At 39.0% G+C, this 24,189-nt stretch overlaps 2 protein-coding genes across 9 annotated transcripts in view; one reads left to right on the forward strand and one right to left on the reverse strand.

Moving 5' to 3' along the window:
• Positions 1-9,613, forward strand: part of LOC140477171 (small glutamine-rich tetratricopeptide repeat-containing protein beta-like) — a 62,089-nt gene extending 52,476 nt beyond the window's left edge. For all 5 annotated transcript variants that reach the window (XM_072570586.1, XM_072570615.1, XM_072570624.1 and 2 more), the window contains one exon: positions 347-9,613. The gene's annotated coding sequence lies outside the window, so the exon portion shown is untranslated. The remainder of the gene's footprint in view (positions 1-346) is intronic.
• Positions 9,614-9,714: 101 nt separating this feature from the next.
• The window catches only part of trappc13 (trafficking protein particle complex subunit 13), a 72,725-nt gene continuing 58,250 nt past the window's right edge, over positions 9,715-24,189 (reverse strand). For 2 of the 4 annotated variants that reach the window (XM_072570536.1, XM_072570551.1), the window contains 4 exons: positions 23,004-23,202; positions 19,151-19,251; positions 14,869-15,016; positions 9,715-10,154 (listed from right to left, as the gene is read on the reverse strand). In XM_072570536.1, coding sequence (XP_072426637.1) covers positions 10,047-10,154; positions 14,869-15,016; positions 19,151-19,251; positions 23,004-23,202 — 556 coding nt within the window. In that variant the 3' untranslated portion in view covers positions 9,715-10,046. Of the gene's footprint in view, positions 10,155-14,868; positions 15,020-19,150; positions 19,252-23,003; positions 23,203-24,189 lie in introns of all 4 variants that reach the window. The other 2 variants (XM_072570545.1, XM_072570527.1) reach the window with 1 other exon arrangement.

Below are 24,189 nucleotides of genomic sequence, written 5' to 3' on the forward strand. Positions count from 1 at the left end.
TATTGATTATTACATTTAGCACCCACACAATCATCAAGTTTAAAATGTCCTTGTAGAGATGCAAAATTATTTAAATTCTCCAATTTTATTTGGTATCAGGATGACATTATTGATTTACAACCTAAAAATCACATTTTATAGATATATGAAATCAAATTAAATTTCAGCATGAAATGATGAATTATGATTGTATGAGATAGTCTGACAATATATTTTTCTCTTGCTTTAGTACCCTAACCATTGCCCTGCTTAAATTAGCACTGTTACATGGCCTACTGATTTTAATATTATTCTAAGCACATCTACCAATTTTTGTATTGTGTTTTCATAATTTCTGCTCAAACAGGGAATACATACATCAGAAATCCCAAAGATGCTGGATGCCAGGAGCAAGTATTTATCAATTTTGAATGCCACGGCTTACACAAAACAGACAGGAACATCGGACTGTAATTCATAGTTAACAGACGATTAAGAAGATTTGAGAATGTTTACCATTTGCAGGAAGATTGTACAATTTATTTTACAGTGTGTATAATATGTTTGCAGAATTAAATAAACTAGTTTCTATAATATATGTAGGTAAATAGATATGAAGAAAAAATTTCAGTTGTCATTGGAACATAAACATTTGGTTTTTAAGCTTGCATTAATGTTACTGTACAAATGTGAATTATTACAGCAACAGATTAGCATTGTGCTCATTGAAAGTGTGACTCTCAGAATTGCATTTGGACAATGATGACAAATTATGAAAATTAATTACTGAAAATAATTTAAATTAAGTGTTAATGTATTAGTTATCTCAACTTATTTGCACTTTATTCAGAATCTAGGAGATATCTACAAATGTTTAATAATGCATCTTGGGCATTCTATTAACTAATATCCTGGATATTGTTGAGATGACCTAAAATGTTTTTTATAGTTTTCAGTTGGCAATTTTCCATTGACTATGCTAACATTAATACATTGCTTCTCTTGTCACCATATTCCTTCACATCCTCTACCTGTTCCTCAAAAAAAGGAAGTTATAGAATGAATCGTAAAATGGTTAAAACACAGGAGGTTAATTTGGCAGGTTGTGTATATGTCAGTCCTCTGCAAGAATATTTCAGCAAAACCTACTGTCCTGTCTTTTTCTCCAAAGCTTTATAAATTATTTCCTCTATGAATAATTTTCCAATTTCCTTTTGAAAGTCAAGATTGAATCTGCTTTCACCATGCACTTGGGACATTCCTCATTGCACAAAAAAGTCTATCCTCACATCACCTCTGATTAATATGCCAACCACTTTAAATCTGTGTCCTTTCATTCTTTTTCTTCCACCAATAGACGCTATCCCTGTTTATATTCTACCCAGACCCCTCATGATCTTGATCATACCTATTGTATCACCTGTTAACCCTCTGAGGAGAACAGTCCTACCTTGCAGAACCTGCTCATGTGATTGAAGTTTATCTGCAGAAGCAATTAAATTTTGTTGTTGCATCGTCTACAGAATTGCAGCTGTTTACTTGTGCAAAAGGACTAAATATGGTAAACACAAGATGAATGTTTCCAATGATCAGTGAGTTCAGAACCCAAAGGCCACAATTTAAGAGTACACTATGCTATTTAGGACTGAGATGAGGAGAAATTTCTTCACCGAGAGACTATTAAGCTTGTGGAACACTCTGCCATAGAAAGCAGTTGAGGCCAAAATATTGAATGGCTTCAAGGAGTTAGATATAGTTCTTAGGGCTGAAGGGATCAAAGTATAAGGGGACCAAATGGGAAAAGGATACGGAGTTGGATGAGCAGCCATGATCATATTGAATGACCGAGTAGTCTCAAGATGTTGGTTGGCTTATTACTATTTTTGATGTTTCTTTAAATCATTTTTGCCCTCTCATCAATGCCTTTACATAGAGTCAATAGAGTTGTACAGTATGGAACAGACCCTTAAGTCCAACTCGTCTATGCCAACCAGGGTTTCCCAAACCAAACTAGTCCCATATACCTGCTTTTGGCCCATATCCCTCTCAACCTTTCCGATTCATATACCTGTCCAAATATCTTTTAAATGTTGTAACCGTTCTTCATCTACCACTTCCTCTGACAATTCATTTGTACACAATACGCCAGTTGAGGCCAAACCAGCGTTGTACAGAGGTTCTCCATTACTTTCTTGCTTTTGTATTCTATTTCTGTTTATAAAGCTGAGGATTCTATAATGCCTTATTGAACAATATGCCTCACATCCCTCTGCTGTTGCACTCTCATTAGAATTTCAGCCATTAATTTGTATTGTCATTTCCCTTTATTCCTACCAAAATATCTCTTAGCACTTCTCTGCAATGTTTAATCTACCACAAGTCCATCAGGATGTTGGGGAACACCGTTCTAGCCCGTATCCTTCTGAAGCCTGTTATCCTCTTCCTGACATACCATAATACTTGCATAAATTTGGTATCTGCAAATTTTGAGATTGTGCCCTATACACCCAAGTTCAGATCATTAATATACATCAAGAAATGTATTGATCCCTGGGGAATCCCACTGTATACCATTCTCTGACTTAAAAAAAGACACCAGTAATGTTTTCTATTATTCAGTTAGCTTTGTAACTGTCAATGCTGTATTTTATTCTGAAGGTGTGTAAGTAAAGTTAAAGACACTTCTATGGGCCTATATTATGGGTGCCAGTGGCGGGCCAGAAAGCTGCCTTACTCTTTTTGAGACACAAACACATTTCATGGGAGTCAAGCCAAGTCATTCGATGAGACTGCTAGCCTTTTAAAGATGGCTGTCTAACCACCCAGGGCTGTTGGTCAATTGAAGGGCAGCAAGTCAGCAGCACCATCCTGTATCTTATCTACCTCCTTTCTCAACATAATTCCAGCAGCAACATCTTTCGTAAAGACAGATGCAAAGTACTTATTTAGTACCTTAACCATACCCTTAACTTCAATGTGCAATTCCTATTTTGGTCCCTAATCAGCCATTCTCTCTTTATTTTACTATCTATCTATTATTGGATCTTAAATTATTTTTAATAAGGTGAAATAAAAGATTAAAAGTGTAAAAAAATGCTGTAAATCAGAAACATAATCTATTCCAATAAGATTTTACTGGTGCTTTTCTTCACAAGCCACATAGTCTAATTCCACTTGCCTGTTAACCATCTACGTTTAATGATACTCTTTATTTTCAAGTATTTACTTAATGCCCTTTGAAAAGGCTGTGAACTTAGAGTGAGATTTGCTCCAGTTTTTAAAGTAAATGTATAATGCAAATCTGTCTTCATGATTTAAACATTTGGTAATAAAAATTGAATGATTGTCTCCCCATCTTTAACAAGATCAGTGTGTGACAATTTAGTTGTTAGTCCAATCATTTATTGCCTTTTATCTTTACAGTTGCAATATTTATGGGATAATGCTATTTAATTATGTTTTATAACAATCAATAATATTTTATCTTGCAATGCAAAATCAAAACTCTAAACATATCAAACTAAGAATTGGCGGCTACTTATAAAACTTAAAATTCTGCAGAATGTCAAGAACTGAAACTTAATGGGAAACCTTGACATCAATTTGAACATTGTAACTGTAGTAAGTCATAATTGGAGTTTAGATTACAGACATATCTCACCTGTTTCATGTCTAGTATTTAATTGACTAAGAATATTGCAGCAATACCAAATTTTTAAAGTATACCAAACCTACATTTAGATATGAAGCCTGCATTAGACAATAGGTGCAGGAGTAGGCCATTCTGCCCTTCAAGCCTGCACCACCATTTATTATGATCATGGCTGATCATCCCCAATCAGTATCCTGTTCCTGCCTTCTCTCCATAACCATTGATTCCACTATCTTTGAGAGCTCTATCCAACTCTTTCTTAAATGAATCCAGAGACTGGGCCTCCATTGCCTTCTGGGGCAGAGCATTCCACACACCCACCACTCTCTGGGTGAAGAAGTTTCTCCTCACCTCTTGACCTAAATGGCCTACCCCTTATTTTTAAGCTGTGTCCTCTGGTTCGGGACTCGACCATCAGTGGAAACATGTTTCCTGTTTCCAAAGTGTCCAATCCTTTAATAATCTTATACATCTCAATCAGATCCCCTCTGTCTTCTAAACTCAAGGGTATACAAGCCCAGTCGCTCCAATCTTTCAACATAAGATAGTCCCGTCATTCCAGGAATTGACCTCGTGAACCTACGCTGCACTCCCTCAATAGCCAGAATGTCTTTCCTCAAATTTGGAGACCAGAACTGCACACAATATTCCGGGTGCAGTCTCCCCAGGGCCCTGTACAGCTGCAGAAGAATGTCTTTGCTTCTATACTCAATCCCTCTTGTTATGAAAGCCAGCATACTATTAGCTTTCTTCACTACCTGCTGTACCTGCATGCTTGCCTTCATTGACTGGTGTACAAAAACACCCAGATCTCTTTGTACTGCCCCTTTATCTAACTTGACTCCATTTAGGTAGTAATCTGCCTTCCTGTTGTTGGCACCAAAGTGGATAACCATCCATTTATCCACACTAAACTGCATCTGTCCACTCACCTAACCTGTCCAGGTCACCCTGTAAACTCCTAACATCCTCCTCACATTTCACCCTGTCACCCAGCTTTTATCATCAGCAAATTTGCTAATGTTATTATTAATACCATCTCCTATATCTATTAATATATATTGTAAAAAGCTGCAGTCCCAGCACTGATCCCTGCAGTACCCCACTGGTCACCGCCTGCCATTCGGAAAGGGAGCCGTTTATCACTACTTTGTTTCCTGTAAGCCAACCAATTTTCAATCCAAGTCAGTACTTTGCCCCCAATACCATGTGCCCTAATTTTGCTCACTAAAATATTTAATGTAAACTGTGCCAGAATGCCTATATCGACACTATGAATATCTTGTGTTGCAACAGATCATTTTTCATTTTAACTACACATCCCAACTTCCATTGTTTGAATACCTAATTTCCTGGGTGATACAGTAATTAATTGAAGTATGCACTGTGCTTCATGCTCATTAATTACTGTACAGGTGGTAACATGCTTCAGCACAACAGTAAAGAGAAATGCATCCTTTCTGCTTTTACTTTGCTGTAAATGATTGAGATATTTCTTAAGGAAGCATTTCTACATTGTTACTTCACTAGAACAGGTCTTAATGCCACAATTCTGTGTACCAGATATCCTTTTATTACCTTGTTAGTCAAGAATCTATCTAGCCTTGCCTCCACAGTTGTTTATGCAAAACAACTCCACAGACTCATGCGTCTTTGAAAATAAAATCCTTCTTGTTTCTAAACTGTGGCACCTAGCTCTTGTCTCTGCCATAAGGGAAAACATTCTCTCGGCCTCCACAATGTCAGTGCTGTCAGGATCCTATGTTTCAATAGATCAGCTCTTATTCTTCTAAACTTCAACATATGAACCCAAATAACCACTCCCACCCACCTTCATATGTTGCTAACCCATTTATGCTTGCTTACTGCCTCCTGGTTGCATGGAGAGGGGAATAGTAAGCTAACAATAACCATGTGTAGTAACTTTTGTTGTGGAACTTGTTCAATGCCCGAAGATCCAAACTGACCAAATGGACAGGTTCCCCTTTATTCATATTGCTTACTTCCTCAATGGATTCTAATAAATTGGTCAAATATGATATCCCTTTTACAAACTCTATTGACACTGCCTGATTACATTGAGATTTTCCAAGTGCCTTGCTATAACCTCTTTAATAATCGATTCTAGTACTTTCATGAAATGAGGAATATTAACTGGTCAGTAGCTTCCTAGAATCAATAATGGTGATTGTAAAACCATAATTGATTGTTATAAAAATCCATTGATTTTGCTAATGTCTTTACCTGGTCTGGCCTACATGTGATTCCAGACCCAAAAACAACATGGTTGACTCTGCCCTTGATCTGCCATTTAGTTAAATCAGGGATGAATAGCAGTTGCTGGCCTTGTCGGTGATACCCATATTCCATGAAAGAATGTAGAAAAAATAAATGGGTTTTTAAAAACTGACCTTACAAAGATCCTTAATCTTACTGCTTGGACCTTGTTGGTTTTGCTGAGTAAAGGCAATTGGTATGAGCAAAGTCACATCGATGAGCTGAAATTCAAAATCTTATGTAATGTGAGAATAGGCAATCATAGTACAGGTTTAGCTATCAGCATTTGACCACAGTACAACACTAAGAAGCAAAAAATATCAAATGTATCCATCATATGCTCCTGTATGTTCTTAAGCAGGAAACATTGTGTGCCTAGGCTACAATAAGTTGTTGGGTTTCTTTACGAGAAATTTTATGGCAACAATACAACTAACCAACAGTAGTAGACTGAATAAAGGCTAAATAAATTAGTCCAAGATCTGTATTTTATGTAATTAACAGGATTTAGGAATGTACATGGAAATTAGAAATTGTAGAACCTCTCCCTAGTTAGTCAAAAAAAATCTCAGGACTGTTGCAAGAGTTACTGCTGTTCACCCCCACACCCCAGAAGCTGGGAAGAAAACTCAATCAATTTTGTAAGTTGATTAGCATGATAATTATTTCAACCATTATAGCTTTGCTTCTGTCATAATGTAATCAATTTAATTCAAAACTCTTCAGATAAATTGAAGCATTTTATGTAGTCATCATTAATTACACATCCAATTCATTCCTTTATGTAGTTTTGTAAAGAGATTCAATATTTAACCAATATTCTTACCATCATCTATATTAAAGCATGTTATTCATAATCCATTCACTGCTTCTGATGCAATAAAATTCAGCTCTCTTCCTCAGGGACCTTCTGAGGGAAATCCTTTTGGTGGAGACATCATTGACCTGCTATATTCACAAATCATATTTACATAATTAACAATCCCTGGTACAGCCATCATGTGGGTTGCTTGCACTGGTATCTGACATAATGTTTTAACACTTTTATGTCAAGATGATGTATGTGGTGAAGTATTGCTGGTGAATCCCTGACCACTCATGCCTTGTTAATACTTGCTAACAATAGAAGGAATCAAAGCACAGCTGCTAATGTAGGCCTCAGCACTGAACAGGAAAAGTAGCCCAAGAATAGCCTTAAAGTGCTGTGGGCTGACAATGACACAAAGTATTCCCACCAAATCCATCAAACCACATTTGACATTCACTTTCTACAAGACATTTACAACTTATATTATTGTGAAGATGCTTCATAATTAATATTGTTTGAAATGTAGTGTGGAGGAGACTTCACAGTGGAGTGACATGAAGGCCGAATGAGAGTACTGTTAGTAATACGGTTCAAAGTAGCAATTCGGTGCAAAGGGGGTGTTTAGCTAAAGTTTACTGCAGACTAAGGTAAACTCTTCACAGAAATAAGGAAAGCGTGTGGATCAACAGACTGACCAGCAGTGGAGTGACATCACATCACAGGAGAGAAAGTAACTAATTGATGAGTAGGGTAGGTGAATATTTCTAGTCTTTGTAGTAAAAGTACGGTACTCATGTTTATGTCACCATTGTTTTTCTTTTAAAAAGCTGGTTGAATTTAATCTTCATACTGGTGATTTAAAAAAAACAATTTTACAATAAAGGGAAAAGAACAGGGAATTTAGAATAACTAATTTATAAATTGATTCAAAACAACAGTGATGACAGGCTCAGTGATGTTTCTGTTGCTGCAACATATGGAAGAGGCTGGCCACCAGTGTGATCTAGAGCGAATGTATTCTTTTTAAAAAAAAATGTTTGCAGTTCGAGGAATGTCAGAACTGAATTAAGAGGAGTCTGAGTTGCAGAAATTGTAGATCAGTGGGGAAGGTTACCTGAACACTACGCTTCACAGCGTGGTCACCACCATTCAAATTACATCATTCAAAACTGGTCTGTGATCAGGGGGGAGATGTGGGGATCCTGGGGTTACATTTGAGGAAACCCAGCCCCTTTTGTCAAGCAGATGCAATGTTCTTGTAAGCTTTGTGGATGGGAGTGGGGCCTATGATTGAATTGACAACACTACCATGGTACAGAGAACCATTGTGGTGACAAGAAATTGGGATGTCATCATGGTAAGGGACAGTATAATAAATATACAGATGGTGTTCTCTGCAGCAGTAAGTGGGAGTCCAAGTGTGTGTTGCCTACCCAGTGTCAGGGTTAAGGAGATTACTGAGTCTGGGCTTTTCTCATGCCCTTTTTGTGCTATGTAGATTTTTTTTCCCTATTCTTCAGTTTCTGTACTTTTGTTGTATGTTGTTCATGTTTCTTCTGCAAACACTTATTCAATGTGTCCCTTTTTGCCACAGTTTCTGCACACAAGCTTTAAACTAACAATTTGCTATCTGACTTGTTTTCCAACACAAATGGTAGCTTGGAGTTTGTGTTGGTGCTTGTCTCCTAGCTGCCATTTTGTGAGCTCTCATGCTCAAACTTCCATGGCTGCTGGTTTCAATGAGATTGCTATTTCCAATGCTGTTTTTGAAGCTTCTGCACTGTACACTTTTTTCCTTTGAGGGGGAGGGGGAGAAATGTCCTCCCACCCAGCTGACTGTACCTCCTCAATGCAGCATGTTTTAATTTTTTTTACTGAAGCACCTCAAAGGTATGTCATGAGGACCATAAAATATTTAATATAAATCAGTGGACTGACCCAGGGGTTCTCAAAACAACTATCTTTATTACCAGCTTCTTCTGTTAATATCCAAGGACCAGCAGGCTGACGTGTTAACAAGAGCTTTACTAAATGTTTTACAGATGTTCATACTGTAGGCAAGTTTAGACTAAGCTGTTCCTCCACCCAAAATGGCCAATGACATAGTCAGTGTCAAGTGACTGGACTGTTAATTAAAGTAACAGTCCACCATAGTTACACATTCACTATCCTTTACAAACCCATGCTGGTACTCTCCAGTCAATTCAATGCTCAGTCCTTAACCACAGATTCCAATAACTATTGATCTTAAAAATAGAAGTGAAGTTAAAACACTCCTTAATCCATTTCTGTCACTGCTTTCTGCAAAGGGATACTTGTGATGAAAAAGGAACCGGGCAGGAAAAGAGACAATGTGCAGGGCTACTCAGAAAAGACAGGAGATTGGCACGAGGTTAAAATACTCAAGACAACCAGTATAAACTTGATGGGCTGAATAACTTCCTTCTGCACCGTAATATTTCTGGAATTTTGTGAACCAGTGCACAACTTTTCAACTGCTTTAACTCCCAGCCCAACAAATATTGCATACTTTGTTTCCACCTACTCAATGTCTTCATGCTCCCAATATAAAATAGGTGTAGGCAGTTGCCACGTATCACTACTTCAACTGAGAAGCACAGCATGAAGCTATGTACATTGGAGAATATTTTTGTAAATTTAAAGCTTTATTACATATGCATGAAATTAAAAGCAATTTTGAACAGATAGTTATTTTATAAAAACTGCCTTGTTGATCTTGTATTAATCAGTGTGGCCATCACTAGGTGCAAGGGAATGCACCATTTCCTATCTCAGGCAACTTGAAGTACTGCCAGGTTTTGCATGATCAGATGCAAAGTAAAGCTCCCTCCACTGTACCTGCACAATATGCTTCATGAATACACTGAATTCCTGCATTCGTGTGACAGTTTTCCATTTCCCACACATTTGGTCTTGCTCAATAAGATCACCAATTTAGTGCAAACAGAAATGTTATATTATGGATTTACATCCCATATAAAGTAAAATGAGACTGTCAATGCAAATTTAATTCATGCAAGAACTATACAGCCAGTAAACACAGAAAACCACCATTTCATCAATACATTGGATTACAAAGTAGGTTCCAGAGGCATGAAGAGCAGTGCATCAATCCATTCAATCTCCAGAATTAACAATTTTCAGGGTAGCATCAGCAGACTTTTTAAAATTATAAAATCTTCAAACATTTTGGTTTATATGAATGTGGTGGTAGTCATTCACGAATGAAAAAGCAGGTCACAGCATTAAAACAAAACCACCGGTCCACAGCTAACCACAGGAAGGGAACACCACTACTAGAAGATACTTCTAGCTTTCTGGTTTCAGGTGTGAAAAGACCACACATACTTGTGCAATGTCATCATACTCATAAGTTCTTTTTAAAAATGTGTCCATCAATCGCAATCCTGAAATACTCTGAAAAGAGAATTGAACAAAATTACAAGTTGGAGGAAGTATAATGTAAACAGAACATCTCAAATGGTATTTACAAAGTTAATACAAAATTTAATGGCAGTGTTTTCATTTGGTTGCAAACATAACAGAAATTGCTTTGAAATGTCTAACATTGTTTACATGTGACAGATAAAAGTAATACATAAGTATCCTGGCTCCTCAAACAAAATGTGTATTTTTCATTAAAATAACCAACTTTTCTCTGACAATGAAGCTCATGAGCAGTTAAACAGGATGCAAAAGTCAAACAAAGGGAGAGATGCAACATATTTATACTTACCACACTGATTCTGCATCACAACAGGTGCACAGTTTCATGAATTAAAAAAAAGGTGCTCGTTTCTACTCTCAGCCAAGGGTGATAGCACACTTGCCTCAGAGAGGACGTAACGAGTTCAAGTCCAAGCCACAGACTTGAGTGCAAACACAGGCAAACATTCCAGAGCTGAACACCTAGCCCTGTTCGGGGTGCCACTCATCATTTAAGCAAGCCTCTGTTTGCATTCACGTGGACTTGAACGGTTCCATGGAACTATTTCAAAGAACAAGGTAGTTATCCTTGGTGTCTTGCCCAATAATTGTCCAGTTAGTGGAAAACTGCTGTTTTCAGGAATTTCATTGTGTGCAAAACATTTTCATGTTACAGCACTGACTACATTTTTAAAGTAACTCATTGACTATAAAACACTTGGGAATGTTCTGAGATTGTGAAAGAGGCTATATAACTATAAGTGGGTCCTTACGATGAAACACCATTTCCCTCATTACAGTCATAGAATCAGATGTACAGCACGGAACCACACCCTTCAGTCCAACCCATCCATGCCGCCCAGATATCCCAACCCAATCTAGTCCCACCTGCCAGCACCTGGCCCATATCCCTCCAAATCCTTCCTATTCATATACCCAATCAAATGCCTCTTAAGTGGTGCAATTGTACCAGCCTCCACCACATCCTCTAGCAGCTCATTCCATACACTTACCACCCTGTGTGTGAAAAAGTGCCCCTTAGGTCTCTTTTATATCTTTCCCCTCTCACCCTAAACCTATGCCTTCTAGTTCTGGACTCCCCGACCACAGGGAAAAGACTTTGTCTATTTATCTTATGCATGCCCCTCCTAATTTTGTAAACCTCTATAAGGTCACCCCTCAGCCTCTGACGCTCCAGGGAAAACAGCCCCAGCCTGTTCAGCCTCTCCCTATAGCTCAAATCCTCCAACCCTGACAACATCCTTGTAAATCTTTTCTGAACCCTTTCAAGTTTCACAACATCTTTCCGACAGGAAGGAGACCAGAACTGCATGCAATATTCCAACAGTGGCCTAACCAATGTCCTTTACAGCCACACAATGACCTCCCAACTCCTGTATTCAATACTCTGACCAATAAAGAAAAGCATACCAAACACTGCCTTCACTATCCTACCTAACTGCGCCTCCACTCCAAGGAGCTATGAAACTGCACTCCAAGGTCTCTTTGTTCAGCAACACTCCCTAAGATCTTACCATTAAGTCCTGCTAAGATTTGCTTTCCCACAATTTGCTGTAACAAACTGGACAAGGGAAACGTGAACTTGGGGGAACCACCAACTCAGAAGCCAAACAACTGGGAGCTTTCTTTTAAGTAACAAACATCATTCAAAAAGCTTAAATCCAAAACAGAAGTGCCTATGTGCTTGAACTTGGAAATGGTGCTTGGGAGCTGTCTTGCTATTCCCTGTGTTGAAGAATATTAAACATGGTGTTTTGAAAATCCCTAGTCACAGCCTCGAAAATGCAATTTCCCTCTCTCTCAAACACATAGGAATATGTGTACAATCTACTTTGAAAATTATTTAACAGTTAAAAAAGACTCTATTCAAAATGTCTTCTGTCAGCGTTTTTCCATTCTAATTCCACACAACTCCTAGGGGTTGCATTTATTAATATTAAGAACTCCCAACACCCTCAGAATTACAGATTTTAATAAGCTTACATTCATCAAAACTAGTAAAAGAAATAACTTCAAAATTAAAAGAACATTGCAATGTAATATTTTTAGTCAATGCAGAAAATAATAGATTCTGTATAAAATGGCATAACAAATTTTGCAAACAGTTTTGTAGATTATGAATAACAATAATCAACTTTCATTTGAAATATGCTTATGATTTTGATTCAGTAATGTGCATTGTTGGCATCATATAGTGAAATCGATCCAATAAGCCATAATTGTTAAAAAGGCATACGGTGTGTTAGCTTTTATTAGTAGAGGGATCGAGTTTCAGAACCTTGTAGTCATGCTGCAGCTGTACAAAACTCTGGTGCGGCCGCATTAGGGAGTATTATGTACAGCTCTGGTCACCACATTGCAGGAAGGATGTGGAAGTTTTGGAAAAGGTTCAAAGTAGATTTACTAGGATGTTGCCTGGTATGGAAGGAAGGTCTTATGAAGAAAGGCTGAGAGACTGGAGGCTGGTTTCATTAGAGAGATGAAGGTTGAGAGATGACTTAATAAAGACATGCAAGATGATCAGAGGGTTAGATAGAGTGGACAGTGAGAGCCTTTTTTCTTGGATTGTGATGGCTAGCACATGAGGGCATAACTTTAAATTGAGGGGTGATGGATATAGGACAGATGTCAGAGGTAGTTTCTTTACTCAGAGTAGTAGGGGCGTGCAATGTTGCCTGCAACAGTAGTAGACTTGCCAACTTTAAGGGCACTTAAATGGTCATTGGATAGACATATGGATGAAAATGGAATAGTGTAGGTTAGATGGGATTCAGATTGGTTTCATAGCTCAGCACAACACCGAGGGCTGAAGGGCCTGCACTGCACTGTAATATTTTGTGTTCTAATACATTAATAAAACTGGTTGCTAAGGAATTAGGCTGTTTGTGAAAACCAAATAATCCTTAGCTGTGGCTATCACAGATGCACTCACTAACCCACCACTTATCAATAAAATGAAAGGAGAAAAACTGTGGCCTGACAAGCAGACCATAAGATATAAATTCTTCACATCATATAGAGTCGTATAGAGTCATATATCAGTTAACAATTTTGAGCACAGTCTTATTTTAACAACTAAAATGCAACTAATATGCATCTTCAGCATAATGAAATGTCCCAAGGCACTATACAAAAGCATAATGAAGTGTGATTTTAAGTTACATAAGGAGCTATTTGGTCAGATGGCCAAAAGCTTAGTTAAAGAAGTTTTGTTTTTATTCATTCAAGGGATGAGGGCATTGCTGGCTGGGCCAGCATTTATTGCCCATCCCTAATTGCCAGACAGCTGTTAAGAGTCAATTACATTGCTGTGGATCTGGAGTTACATGAAGTCTAGACTAGGTAGGGACAGCAGATTTCCTTCCCTAAAAGGACATTAATGAACTAGATGAGTTTTTCTGACAATGGAAATATAGTCATCATTCAAGAGTTCCAGATTTTATTGAATTTAAATTCCACTATCAGCCATGGCAGGATTCGAATCAGATCCCCAGCTCACTACCTGGCTCTCTAGATTAATAGTCCAGCGATAATATCACTAGACCATCACCTTGTTTTAAGGAGAGTTTTAAAGAGGGACAGTAAAGTAGAGATGTATAAGGAAAATATTTCAGAAAGGTGAATTGAGGCAACAAAGCACGATCATCGATGATGGAGCAATTGGCTGTGTATGCAGTCCAGAATTACAGCACAGATATCTTGTAATTCTGTTCACCGAACTGGGAATTTGTGTTGCAGACATTTCGTCCCCTGTCTAGGTGACATCGTCAGTGCTTGGGAGCCTCCTGTGAGGCACTTCAGTGATGTTTCCTCCGGCATTTATACTGGCCTGTCTCTGCCGCTTCCGGTTGTCAGTTCCAGCTGTCCACTGCAGTGGCCGGCATATTGGGTCCAGGTCGATGTGCTTATTGATTGAATCTGTGGATGAGTGCCATGCCTCTAGGAATTCCCTGGCTGTTCTCTGTTTGGCTTGTCCTATAATACTAGTGTTATTACTACTATAACACTACTATTAAACGGCAAGCCAAACAGAGAACAGCCAGGGAATTCCTAGAGGCATGGCACTCATCCACAGATTCTATCAACAAACACATCGACCTGGACCCAATATACCGGCCACTGCAGCGGACAGCTCGAACTGACAACTGGAAGCGGCAGAGACAAACCACTATAAATGCCGGAGGAAACAGCACAGAAGCGCTTCACAGGAGGCTCCCAAGCACTGAGGATGTCACCTAGACAGGGGACAAAACGTCCGCAACACAAATTCCCATGTCAGCGAACAAAACCACAACAACGAGCACCCGAGCTACAAATCTTCTCACAAACTTTGAAGATATCTTGTAAAGTTGGGGGGCTGGAGGAGATTACAGAAATAGGGAGGAGCATGAAGGGTCTTTGAAACAAGGGTGACGAAATTTAAAATTGAGATGCTCTTTGACCAGGAGGTAAAGCAGGTCAGTGACTCTCAGATCGACTGGTATTTTAGGAACTGGACAGTATTTTGCATAAGCTCAAATGTAGGGAAGGTAGAATATAGCAATGTAGGCACAAATACTCTAAGACTATTGCCAAGGAGCTAGATACAGCTGTTAGCTAGATTTGGAGCAACATAGAAAGCAAATTTGTCAAGATTATTGCACTTACTAAGTTCCCATTCTCTGACAATCTTTCTAAGTCTTACCTGTAAACCTTGCATGGAGGCCAATAGCTTGAGTGCAAGATGAAGAGAAGAATTTGGACTCAATTTTCCTAGCTGTCTTCCTGAAATGCCACACCAGTGGATTGCATTTGTATTGCACATTTCAAGCACCAGATCCATTGTCCTCTCACTGCTAAAAGAAATGGAAATTGAGTGAGATGGCTCAGTACAATATCACAGGTACTTTGATATATAAAAACAGAGATTTGAATCACATTACATCTTTCTTTGGATACAGGTCCTAAAACTGCTTACAATATTCCAAATGTGGTCTGACCAGAGCCTCATAAAGCACCAGCACTACTCATTTTCTCTTAAATTCTCACCCTCTTGAAATGAATGCAAACCTTTCATTTGTCTTCCTAACCACCAACTTAATGCTACTTACAGGTTAAGAGAATCCTGTACTAGGACTCCCGAGTCTCTTTGTGCTTCAGATTTCTGAAGCCTTTCCCATTTAGAAAATAGTCTACGCCTCTATTCTTCCTACCAAAATGCAGAACCTCTCATATTCAACCTTTGTTGTACCAGAGGCATCACTTCACACTTTCCTCCATTATATTCCTACTGCCACTTTGTCCGTTCACAAAGCATATCAAAGTCATTCTGTAACCTCCTCACTTCCTCAACATTATCTGTCCCTCCTCTAATCTTTGTGTCATCTGCAAAATTAGCAACAATGCTTTCAGTTCCTTCACCCAGATTGTTAGGGTGCATATTTTTGGTCTCAACACTAACCCCTGTGGAACTCAACTAGTCACCAGCTGCCATCCTGAAAAAGATGTCTTTATCCCTACTCTCTGCCAATCAGCTTGTCCTCGATCCACGGCAGTACCTTGCCCCTAACACCATGGGCTCCTATCTTAGTTAGCAACCTCCTGGAAATCCGAAATGATCACATCCACTGGCTCTGTTTTGTCTAACTTTCTTGTTAACTCCTAAAAGAATTCTAACGGATTGGTCAGGCTTGACCTCCCCTTGATAAAGCCATCCTAATGTCCGACGCACTTCCAAGCACACCACAATCTTCTCCTTAATAACAGACTCTAAAATCTTACAAACGGCCAAGGTCAGGCTAACTGGCCTATAATTTCCTGTCTTCTGCCTCCCTCCCTCCTTAAACAGAGTGTCATGTTAGCCATTTTCCAGTTCTCTGGGATCCCCCCCCCTGACTTCAGTAATTCCTGAAAGGAATTCCTTCACCTTCAGCACCCTAATCAAGTCTGCCTCATTACACCTCACCCATAGGATGGTAGAAATATAGAATGCACTGTTTGAGAGGATGGTGGAGATAGATACATTTGCAATATTTAAGAAGCATCTAGACGAGCACTTAAATGCATAGCAGGCTATTTACCAAGTGCAGGCAAATGGGATTCATGTAACTTAATAGTTATTTGTCAGCATAGACATGGTGGGCTGAACCTATGCAACATCAAAAGTTGAAAAATATTTATTCTATCATTCAGAAGATACTGTTTTTAAAGTCATTAATTTGCATCTTACTGAGGCCAGTCATTGAAGATTTATTCCTTCCGGGCACATTCAAGCAACATTAGTAACTCTAACACCTTGGAGGAAATCTACAGATCTACTTGAAAATCTCTGTTTAAATTAGCCTGAATACCTGAGTAAAGAACAGCAGCCAGTGTGTCTTATTGATGAGCACCCACACCCTGATATCTTCCAGACTGATCCAGGTTGCCAATTCTAGATTAGTTTACAAAACAGCATCCATAATAAATAACATCAAAGAAAGCCTCAGTAGGAAAATTAATAATGAGACGCAGATGACAGATATCCATGGGAACCAAGACTAATGATGAAAACAAGTTTATTTACTAGAGGATATTTATTTTTAAATTACATGGATGACTATTTACTTGGCCCCGGCCCCTCTCTCATTTAATATTTAGAAATTAGGGATTCATAAAGTGGCTTTCATCAACCACTAGATAATTAATTTACCTTTTAATTTAGTAGGTAAAATTAACTTCAAGAATGCCAAGCCTGTTTTTAGGATATTTTGAAAATTCACTTTCTTGCAGACAGCACATGATTCAAGATCACCATATTCAGTGGAGGGCCACTTGGCTGATGTCAGCTACAGAGCCTCCATTGGAAATCATTTCTGTTAAGTGTGGATGGCACAGAATTATTATAACGCAGGAGGCCGCCATTTGGTCCATCTTGCTCACCCCATCTCTCAAACGAGCATCACTACAGAGAGCCAATCGTCTGCCTTCTCCCCTATCCTTGCATATTGTTTCCCAAACAAATAATCCTCCATTGTCTTCCTGAATGTCTTGATCGAACATCCCACCACCACGTTTCCAGGCAATGTATTCCATTCCATAACTACTCAGAGTGAAAATGTTTTTCACATCAGCCTTGCTTCTGTTGCACATTGTTTTAAATCTGCTTCCTCTTGTTCTTGTTCCTTTTACAGGCAGGAACAGCTTCTACCTATCTACTTTATCCTGCTGCTAATGATTTTGAAAACTTCTCTCAAATGTCCCCTCAGCTTTCTTCTCTCCAAGCAGCACATTCCCAACTTCTTCAATCTATACTCATAACTTTAGCTTCCCCTTCCAGGACCCATTCTTTTAAATTGCTTTGTCACCCTCCTTAATGCATTCAACTCTTTTCTATAAGGTGGCACCTACAACTGTACACAATACCTCAAGTGAGGTCAAACACATGCCTTACCTACAAGTTCAACATTACCTCCTTGTCCTTGTACTCTATGCCTCTATCAAAGGGACGCTCAGAATATTGCATGCTTTATGAACTGCTCTCTCCCCTTCTTCCACCACCTTCAAGGATCTATGTACATGTGCACACAGCTACCTCTGCTCCTGCATCCCCTTTAGTAATGTAAACCCTCCTTTATCTGTCTTTCAACCTTTGTTGTACCAGAGGCATCACTTCACACTTTCCTTCATTAAACTTCAGCTGATACCTATCTGCTCATTCCACCAACTTGTCCTTTGACTCCACACTGTCCTCCTCAGTTTACAATTCTCCATTTTTTTCTGTGTCAACTGCAAACTTTGAAATTGTTATCTGCAATCAAATAAATAGATCATTAGCATATATTTGGAAACGCATAATCCCAATTTCAAACCCTGAATATCTCCACTATAAATCTTCTTCCAGCCCAAAAAATATTCATTGACCGTTACTCCATTTCCTATCCCTCAGCCAGTTTTGTATCCACATTTCTACGTCCTATTTATCCAATAAACTATAACTTTGTGTGACATTATCAAAAACCTTCTGAAATCCATATACAACACGAACAGCATTACCTTCATTGAGCATGTTTGTTTTTTTACAAAAATATATCATCATAAATTATCTATTTGTATGTACAAATGGCCTAAATCAATCCAGTCCAGACTTTGCAAAAAATAGTGAAATTTTGACATTCGTCAGTTGTAAGAAATTAGTATTTTTTAAACTTGCAAAAGAACTATTTGCATTCCCCTTAAGGCAACAAGGGGATCTCACAATTTCTGTTCCCAGTTCAAAAAACTCCAGTAAGTTATTAAAACATAATTTGCTCTTTCAAGATTCATGCTGAAATTTCCTAACCAATCCATCGGTTCTCATGTGATTATTAATTCTATCCTGAATAATTGTTTCTAAAAGCTTCCACACCACAAAAGATAAACTGATTGGTGTATAACTACTGGCATTATTCTTTCAAGCTTCCTTGAACGAAAGCCACAATGTTTGCAATTCTCTAGTCTTCTGCACCCACCAACCCTCAAAAGTCCAGGAAAAACTAAAAGATGATAGCTAGTGCCCCCTAAATTTCTACCCTCGTTTCCTTCAAAAGTCTAGGATGCATCTCATTTGGTCCCAGTGCTTTGTTAACTTTAAGTACCAATAGTCTATCCTGATCAATTTTGAACCCTTCTAGTGACAATATATCCTCCTCTGTCACCATGACCTTGTCTTTTAAAAAGAGGGATTTAATATATTCACATGTTGATACCCTTTCTGGTCTCTAATCAGACTAGTCCTTTTTAAACTACTAATCCACTACTTACATGCCGACTGAAGAGTGCAAATAGCTAAAAGGTGATATCTCTGCAGGGATGGGAAAACAAAGTTCAAACATAGTCTTGTAGAGACTTTCATCTTTGACTGTAGACTTCGGAGGACTTCAACATTTCATAATGAAAATATTCTCCCTTTAATTAGCTAAATTTGATGCAAAGTCACATTCCACATGCATTAGCCATCTTACTATTACCTGCAATTAGTTATTTTACATGTAACTTCAAAAGGTTCTTCAAGGTTTACAGTATCTGGAATCATCTCCAAGGAAAGTCTGACATCACCATAACCAGGGGCCTGAAATAAAACCATGAGAAGCAGGGGACTTTAAAGAGGAAAAATTAAAATCTACTTCATTATGCTTCTGAAAAAAGATCAGAAAAAAAATTAAACATACAACATTTGTACCAAGAGTTCCAAATCTTCAGAACAGAACATCCTTCAGATACATATTCTTTAACATCCTATAGTTATGAATTAGAGACGCCGGTGTTCGACTGGGGTGTACAAAGTTAAAAAATCACACACCAGGTTATAGTCCAACAGGTTTATTTGGAAGCACTAGCTTTCGGAGCGCTGCTCCTGACAACCACCTGATGAAGGAGCAGCACTCTGAAAGCTAGTGCTTCCAATTAAACCTGTTGGACTATAGCCTGGTGTTGTGTGATTCTTAACTTCATAGTTATGAAGGTTCACAGCCAATTAATTCTCAGGTGAAGTATTGGACACTATTTTGGTGTTAACTAAACATAGACAAGATGGGTGAAAGAGAATCAATACATGGTTCTCCAGTTAATCTGACTACAAGTCATCAAGTATGGCTGGTTCAGGTGTACCCAAAAAACCCAATATGCTGCTTGCTCTAAGATATAAAGAATGAGTAAGATACTGGAGGCTGAACTGCAGCCACAGAATTGTTTCTCAACACAAATCACCATTTTCAAGAGGCAGAGCAAAAAGACATAAACGTAAAACAATATTTTGCAGGTATTTCACCAGTACAATCGAGACCAAGGTAGACAGTAGCGTTGTCGTCACACCACTGGACTAGTAACACAGAATCCCAGACAAATATTTTTAGGATAAAACCAGAACTCAGCAGGTCTGCCAACATTGGTGAAGAGAGAGCAGAGTTAACATTCTGAATACAGTGATTCTTTTTCGGAACTGTTGGAGAGGTCAAGCATGGGAGGAACGAATATTCTAAGGATATGAGTTAGAATCCCACCATGCCAGATAGTGAAGTTTAAATTCAATAAAATCTGCAAATAATAGCTAGCCAAAGGTAGCACATAATTGTTGGCAATAATCAGAAAAAAGAAATCCATGTGCTAGTTTAGATTTAAAAAATCTGCCATCCATACCTGGCATGTTAGTCTAAACCCAGAGTAATGTGGCTGATCTTTAACTGCTCTCTGATGGTGTAGGAGGCCACTCAGTTGTACCAAATTCTTACAAATTCTAAACAAAGTATTGTAACTGGAGAGATCACCTGGCATCTACCCAGGCATCAGAAACAAAAATGGCAAATTCAGTCAAGTCAACCTGAAAATGACTTCCTCACCAACATCAGAGGACTTGTGCCAAAATGGAGAGAACTGTCCCACAGTCTAATCAAACAAAGCCCAACAGTGTCTGTAAGATATGATAGAGATTATGGCTATGCCCTAGACACCATCACTATCACCGTCATATTTGGGTATGCCTTGTTCCACCTGCCCACCAGACACAGTGGTACAATGGAATACTGCTGGAAAGGAGCTGGCCTGGAAGTCCTCAACATAGATTTCATAGCATTTTGGAGTCACATGATATCAGGTCAAACATGGGCAAAGAAACCTCCTCTCAAGTACAACATCCCCCACCCTCCCTCACTTCCTGACCTTAACAATCAGACCATGTTGAATACTACCTGAAGAAAGCAGTGTGACTCAGTAGAAGCTCTACTGACTAAACTGGTGCACTCCTAAAGGACATAGCTGCTAGATTAGTCTGCAGGAAGTGATAAGGGAAGAGAGGGACAAGAGGAAAAAAGCCACTTGATCGCATCCTCACTAATTTGTCACAGCTGGGTCCAAACAGGAAGCTGTCAGTAAGGCTAACTACCACAATCCTTACAGAAACAAACTCCTGCCTTCACGGGGAGAATATCCTACATTGTGTTGTTTGATACTGTGTGATAAATGGGACAGGTTTTGAACAGGGCTAGAAACTCAAAATTTAGTGTGCGTGGGGTGCAGTTGGGCATCAGCAGCAGAATCGTATTCAACCACACTATGCAATCTCATGGCCTGGCATATCTCCTACTCAACCATTACCATTGAGCCAGGAGGTGCACCAGCCTTACCAGTGAGAAAAGATATCAACCTAGTGAAGCTACCACACAGGACAACTGCATACCAAACAGCTGAAGCAGCAAGTGGATAGACAGGACTAAACAATGCTCTTACCAACTGATCAGATCTAAGCTCTGCAGTCGTGCCACTTCTGGTCATGATCATTGGTGCACAATAAAACGTCAACACAAAGGAAGTGAAGACTGAATAAATTTCATTATCCTCAACAAGGGTGGCCCAGCATATCCGTGAAAAAGGCAAAGCTAAACTATTAGTATCCACATGCATGGTGCCACATGGATGACCCATTAAGGCTTCCTCCAGAGGTCCCATAGAAGCCAGTCATCAGCCAATTCAATTTTTTTTATTCATTCATGGGATGAGGGTGTCACTGACTGGGCGAGTATTTATTACCCAAAGAGCAGCTGAGTCAACCACAGAGTAGAGTAGAGTAGAATAGAATATCCTTTATTGTCACTTGCACTCCAGTGAGACGTTTTACAATAGCTGCCTCTAATGGCCCCATCTTAGGTACAACTATCTAGATATAAACCTTGAATACAAAAGAAGAAAAAAAGGAAAAGTAGTACCATTACTTAGTGTCTAAAAAATAAGTTAGGAGTAAGATAGCTATATCATAGTTAAAGGACTGACATTACAGTCTGGCAAAAAACTTCAGATCCACATTACAATGCAGCAGCTCAGCAAGCAAGTGATCTGACCACCAGGCCCCAGTCCAACAACAGTCCCACTGTACACCAAGTCTCCAGTCTGCTCTGCACTGGCACTCAGTTAAGTTGCATTGCTCAGAGACTCACTTAACCTCTCATGGGTCTACAGGACTCATTTCCCCTCACACTGCACCAGCACTCCTTCCCCTCCCGCCTCCCGGGGACACCCTTCCCCTCCCGCCTCCCAGGGACACCCTTCCCCTCCCGCCTCCCGGGGACATGCTGCTCCTTGCTGCTTTGGGACACAAATGTGGCCATTGCAGGTTTTTGATCAAGGTTTGAAGTATTTAATAACTGTTTGTAAACCCTCCGTGTTACCCAGGAAACTCCAGCCATCCATCCGCAATCCCGCATCCTTGCCCTCTGCAGAACAGGGAAAGAAACGGCATCTCTACCACTGCCATCACTGTCACTACACATTGGTGGGTCTGGAGACTCATATAGGCCAAACCAACTATGGATCGTATCTTCCTTCCTAAAGGACATTAATGAACCAGTTGTTTTTTTCCAACAATCGACAATGGTGCGTGGTCATCTTTGTTCCAGATTTTCATTGAATTCAAATTCCCCTCTCTGCCATGACAGCACTTGAACCAGTTCCCCAGAACCTTACCAGAGTCTCTGGATTCACAGTCCAATAGTAATACCACTAGGTGATCACTCCACATGAGCCCTGTCAATATTTTGGCGATAGTACTGAAGATTTGCACTCTACAATTTGTCACACCCCAGTTGTTCTAGTCAATTCCTTAAAAGAGTAATGACAAATGAAGGAAAATGACACTTCTAATATGAATACCCTATTAAAAGTTGACACACAGTGCAATGGTCTAGATGTCAAAAGTTTTGACGTTCCTTTAGTGAACACAGAGCCTGAGCTAGTACAAATGTGATAGAAATTTATAACCACAGACTTTCACACAACAGAATTATGACTAAATTGATTATTCTGAAGAAAACTAAGTTGTGCACATTTACGAACCATTCGTTGCAATTGACTTGTTTGCAGCCGTCCTCTTTCACCCAAGTTTGTTTTCCACACTATGTCCAATTTTCCAATTACTGTGACGCCCTTGATGACCCCAGCCTTCTCTGCAAATTCAGGCTTAGGTTTGAGACAATATAGATATTGCCGTGTGTCCATAGGCTGCAAGTAGGTCATCTTCCCAAATGTAGAGCAGCTGAAAAGAACAGAAACATATCGATGACAAAATCTAATTTATTTACCTTCAAAAAGAAGCTAAAGTCAGTTTACAGCAGAAGAACAGTGCAGTCAGTCCAAGAGGCGTATACCATTGTTATTTTCCAAACAGGTGTCTTCCTGTCTTATTGCATCCAAACCTATCAAAATATTCTTCTATTCTTTACCCTTAGGTACTTTAATGATTCCCTTTAGTGATGATTCTTGGCTGACATCTTAACAGAATTTACAGTATGACAACAGCAAGTCACATTTTACAATATTTTAAAAATTGATGTAACTTATCCTATTTAGAGTATTATTTCTTATAAATTAGATTATTATTGAAGTATGCAGAATGAGCAAATGTTTAATTCAATCATTAGAAGTTCTTTCAGTATACAAGACTTTGTATTTGTCTATATTGAAATTAGGTTAGATTCCCTACTGTGTGGAAACAGGCCCTTAGGCCCAACAAGTCCACACCGACCCTCCAAGAGCAACCCACCCAGACCCATTCCCCTATATTCACCCTGACTAATGCACCTAACACTGCGGGAAATTTAGCATGGCCAATTCACCTAACCTGCACATCTTTGGACTGTGAGATGAAACCCACGCAGATACAGGGAGAATGTGCAAACTCCACACAGACAGTTGCCTGAATGAACTCGGGTCCCTGGCGCTGTGAAGCAGCAGTGCTAACCACTGAGCCACCATGCTTATGCTCCCATTCTGTAAGTTTGTTAATACCTTCTTCCAATGTGTTGTGTTTAAAATATTTGGATTTGCAGTTCTTAAAACTGAGCATATAACTTAAATTGATTTGTTTAGTTTTAAATCCAGATCTTTAGGTGGTGGCAAGGCGTTAAACTATTAAGTACAGAAATGAAATTAGCTTAAGGTAAAGGAAACATGAAAGGAGAGCATTGGAAAGCAAACTTGAGAGTTCTAAGACATTCAGTCGTTGAACATGAGTGTAAAGGAT

Source organism: Chiloscyllium punctatum, chromosome 1 (assembly GCF_047496795.1).
Source record: "Chiloscyllium punctatum isolate Juve2018m chromosome 1, sChiPun1.3, whole genome shotgun sequence".
Taxonomy (NCBI): Eukaryota; Metazoa; Chordata; class Chondrichthyes; order Orectolobiformes; family Hemiscylliidae; genus Chiloscyllium; species Chiloscyllium punctatum.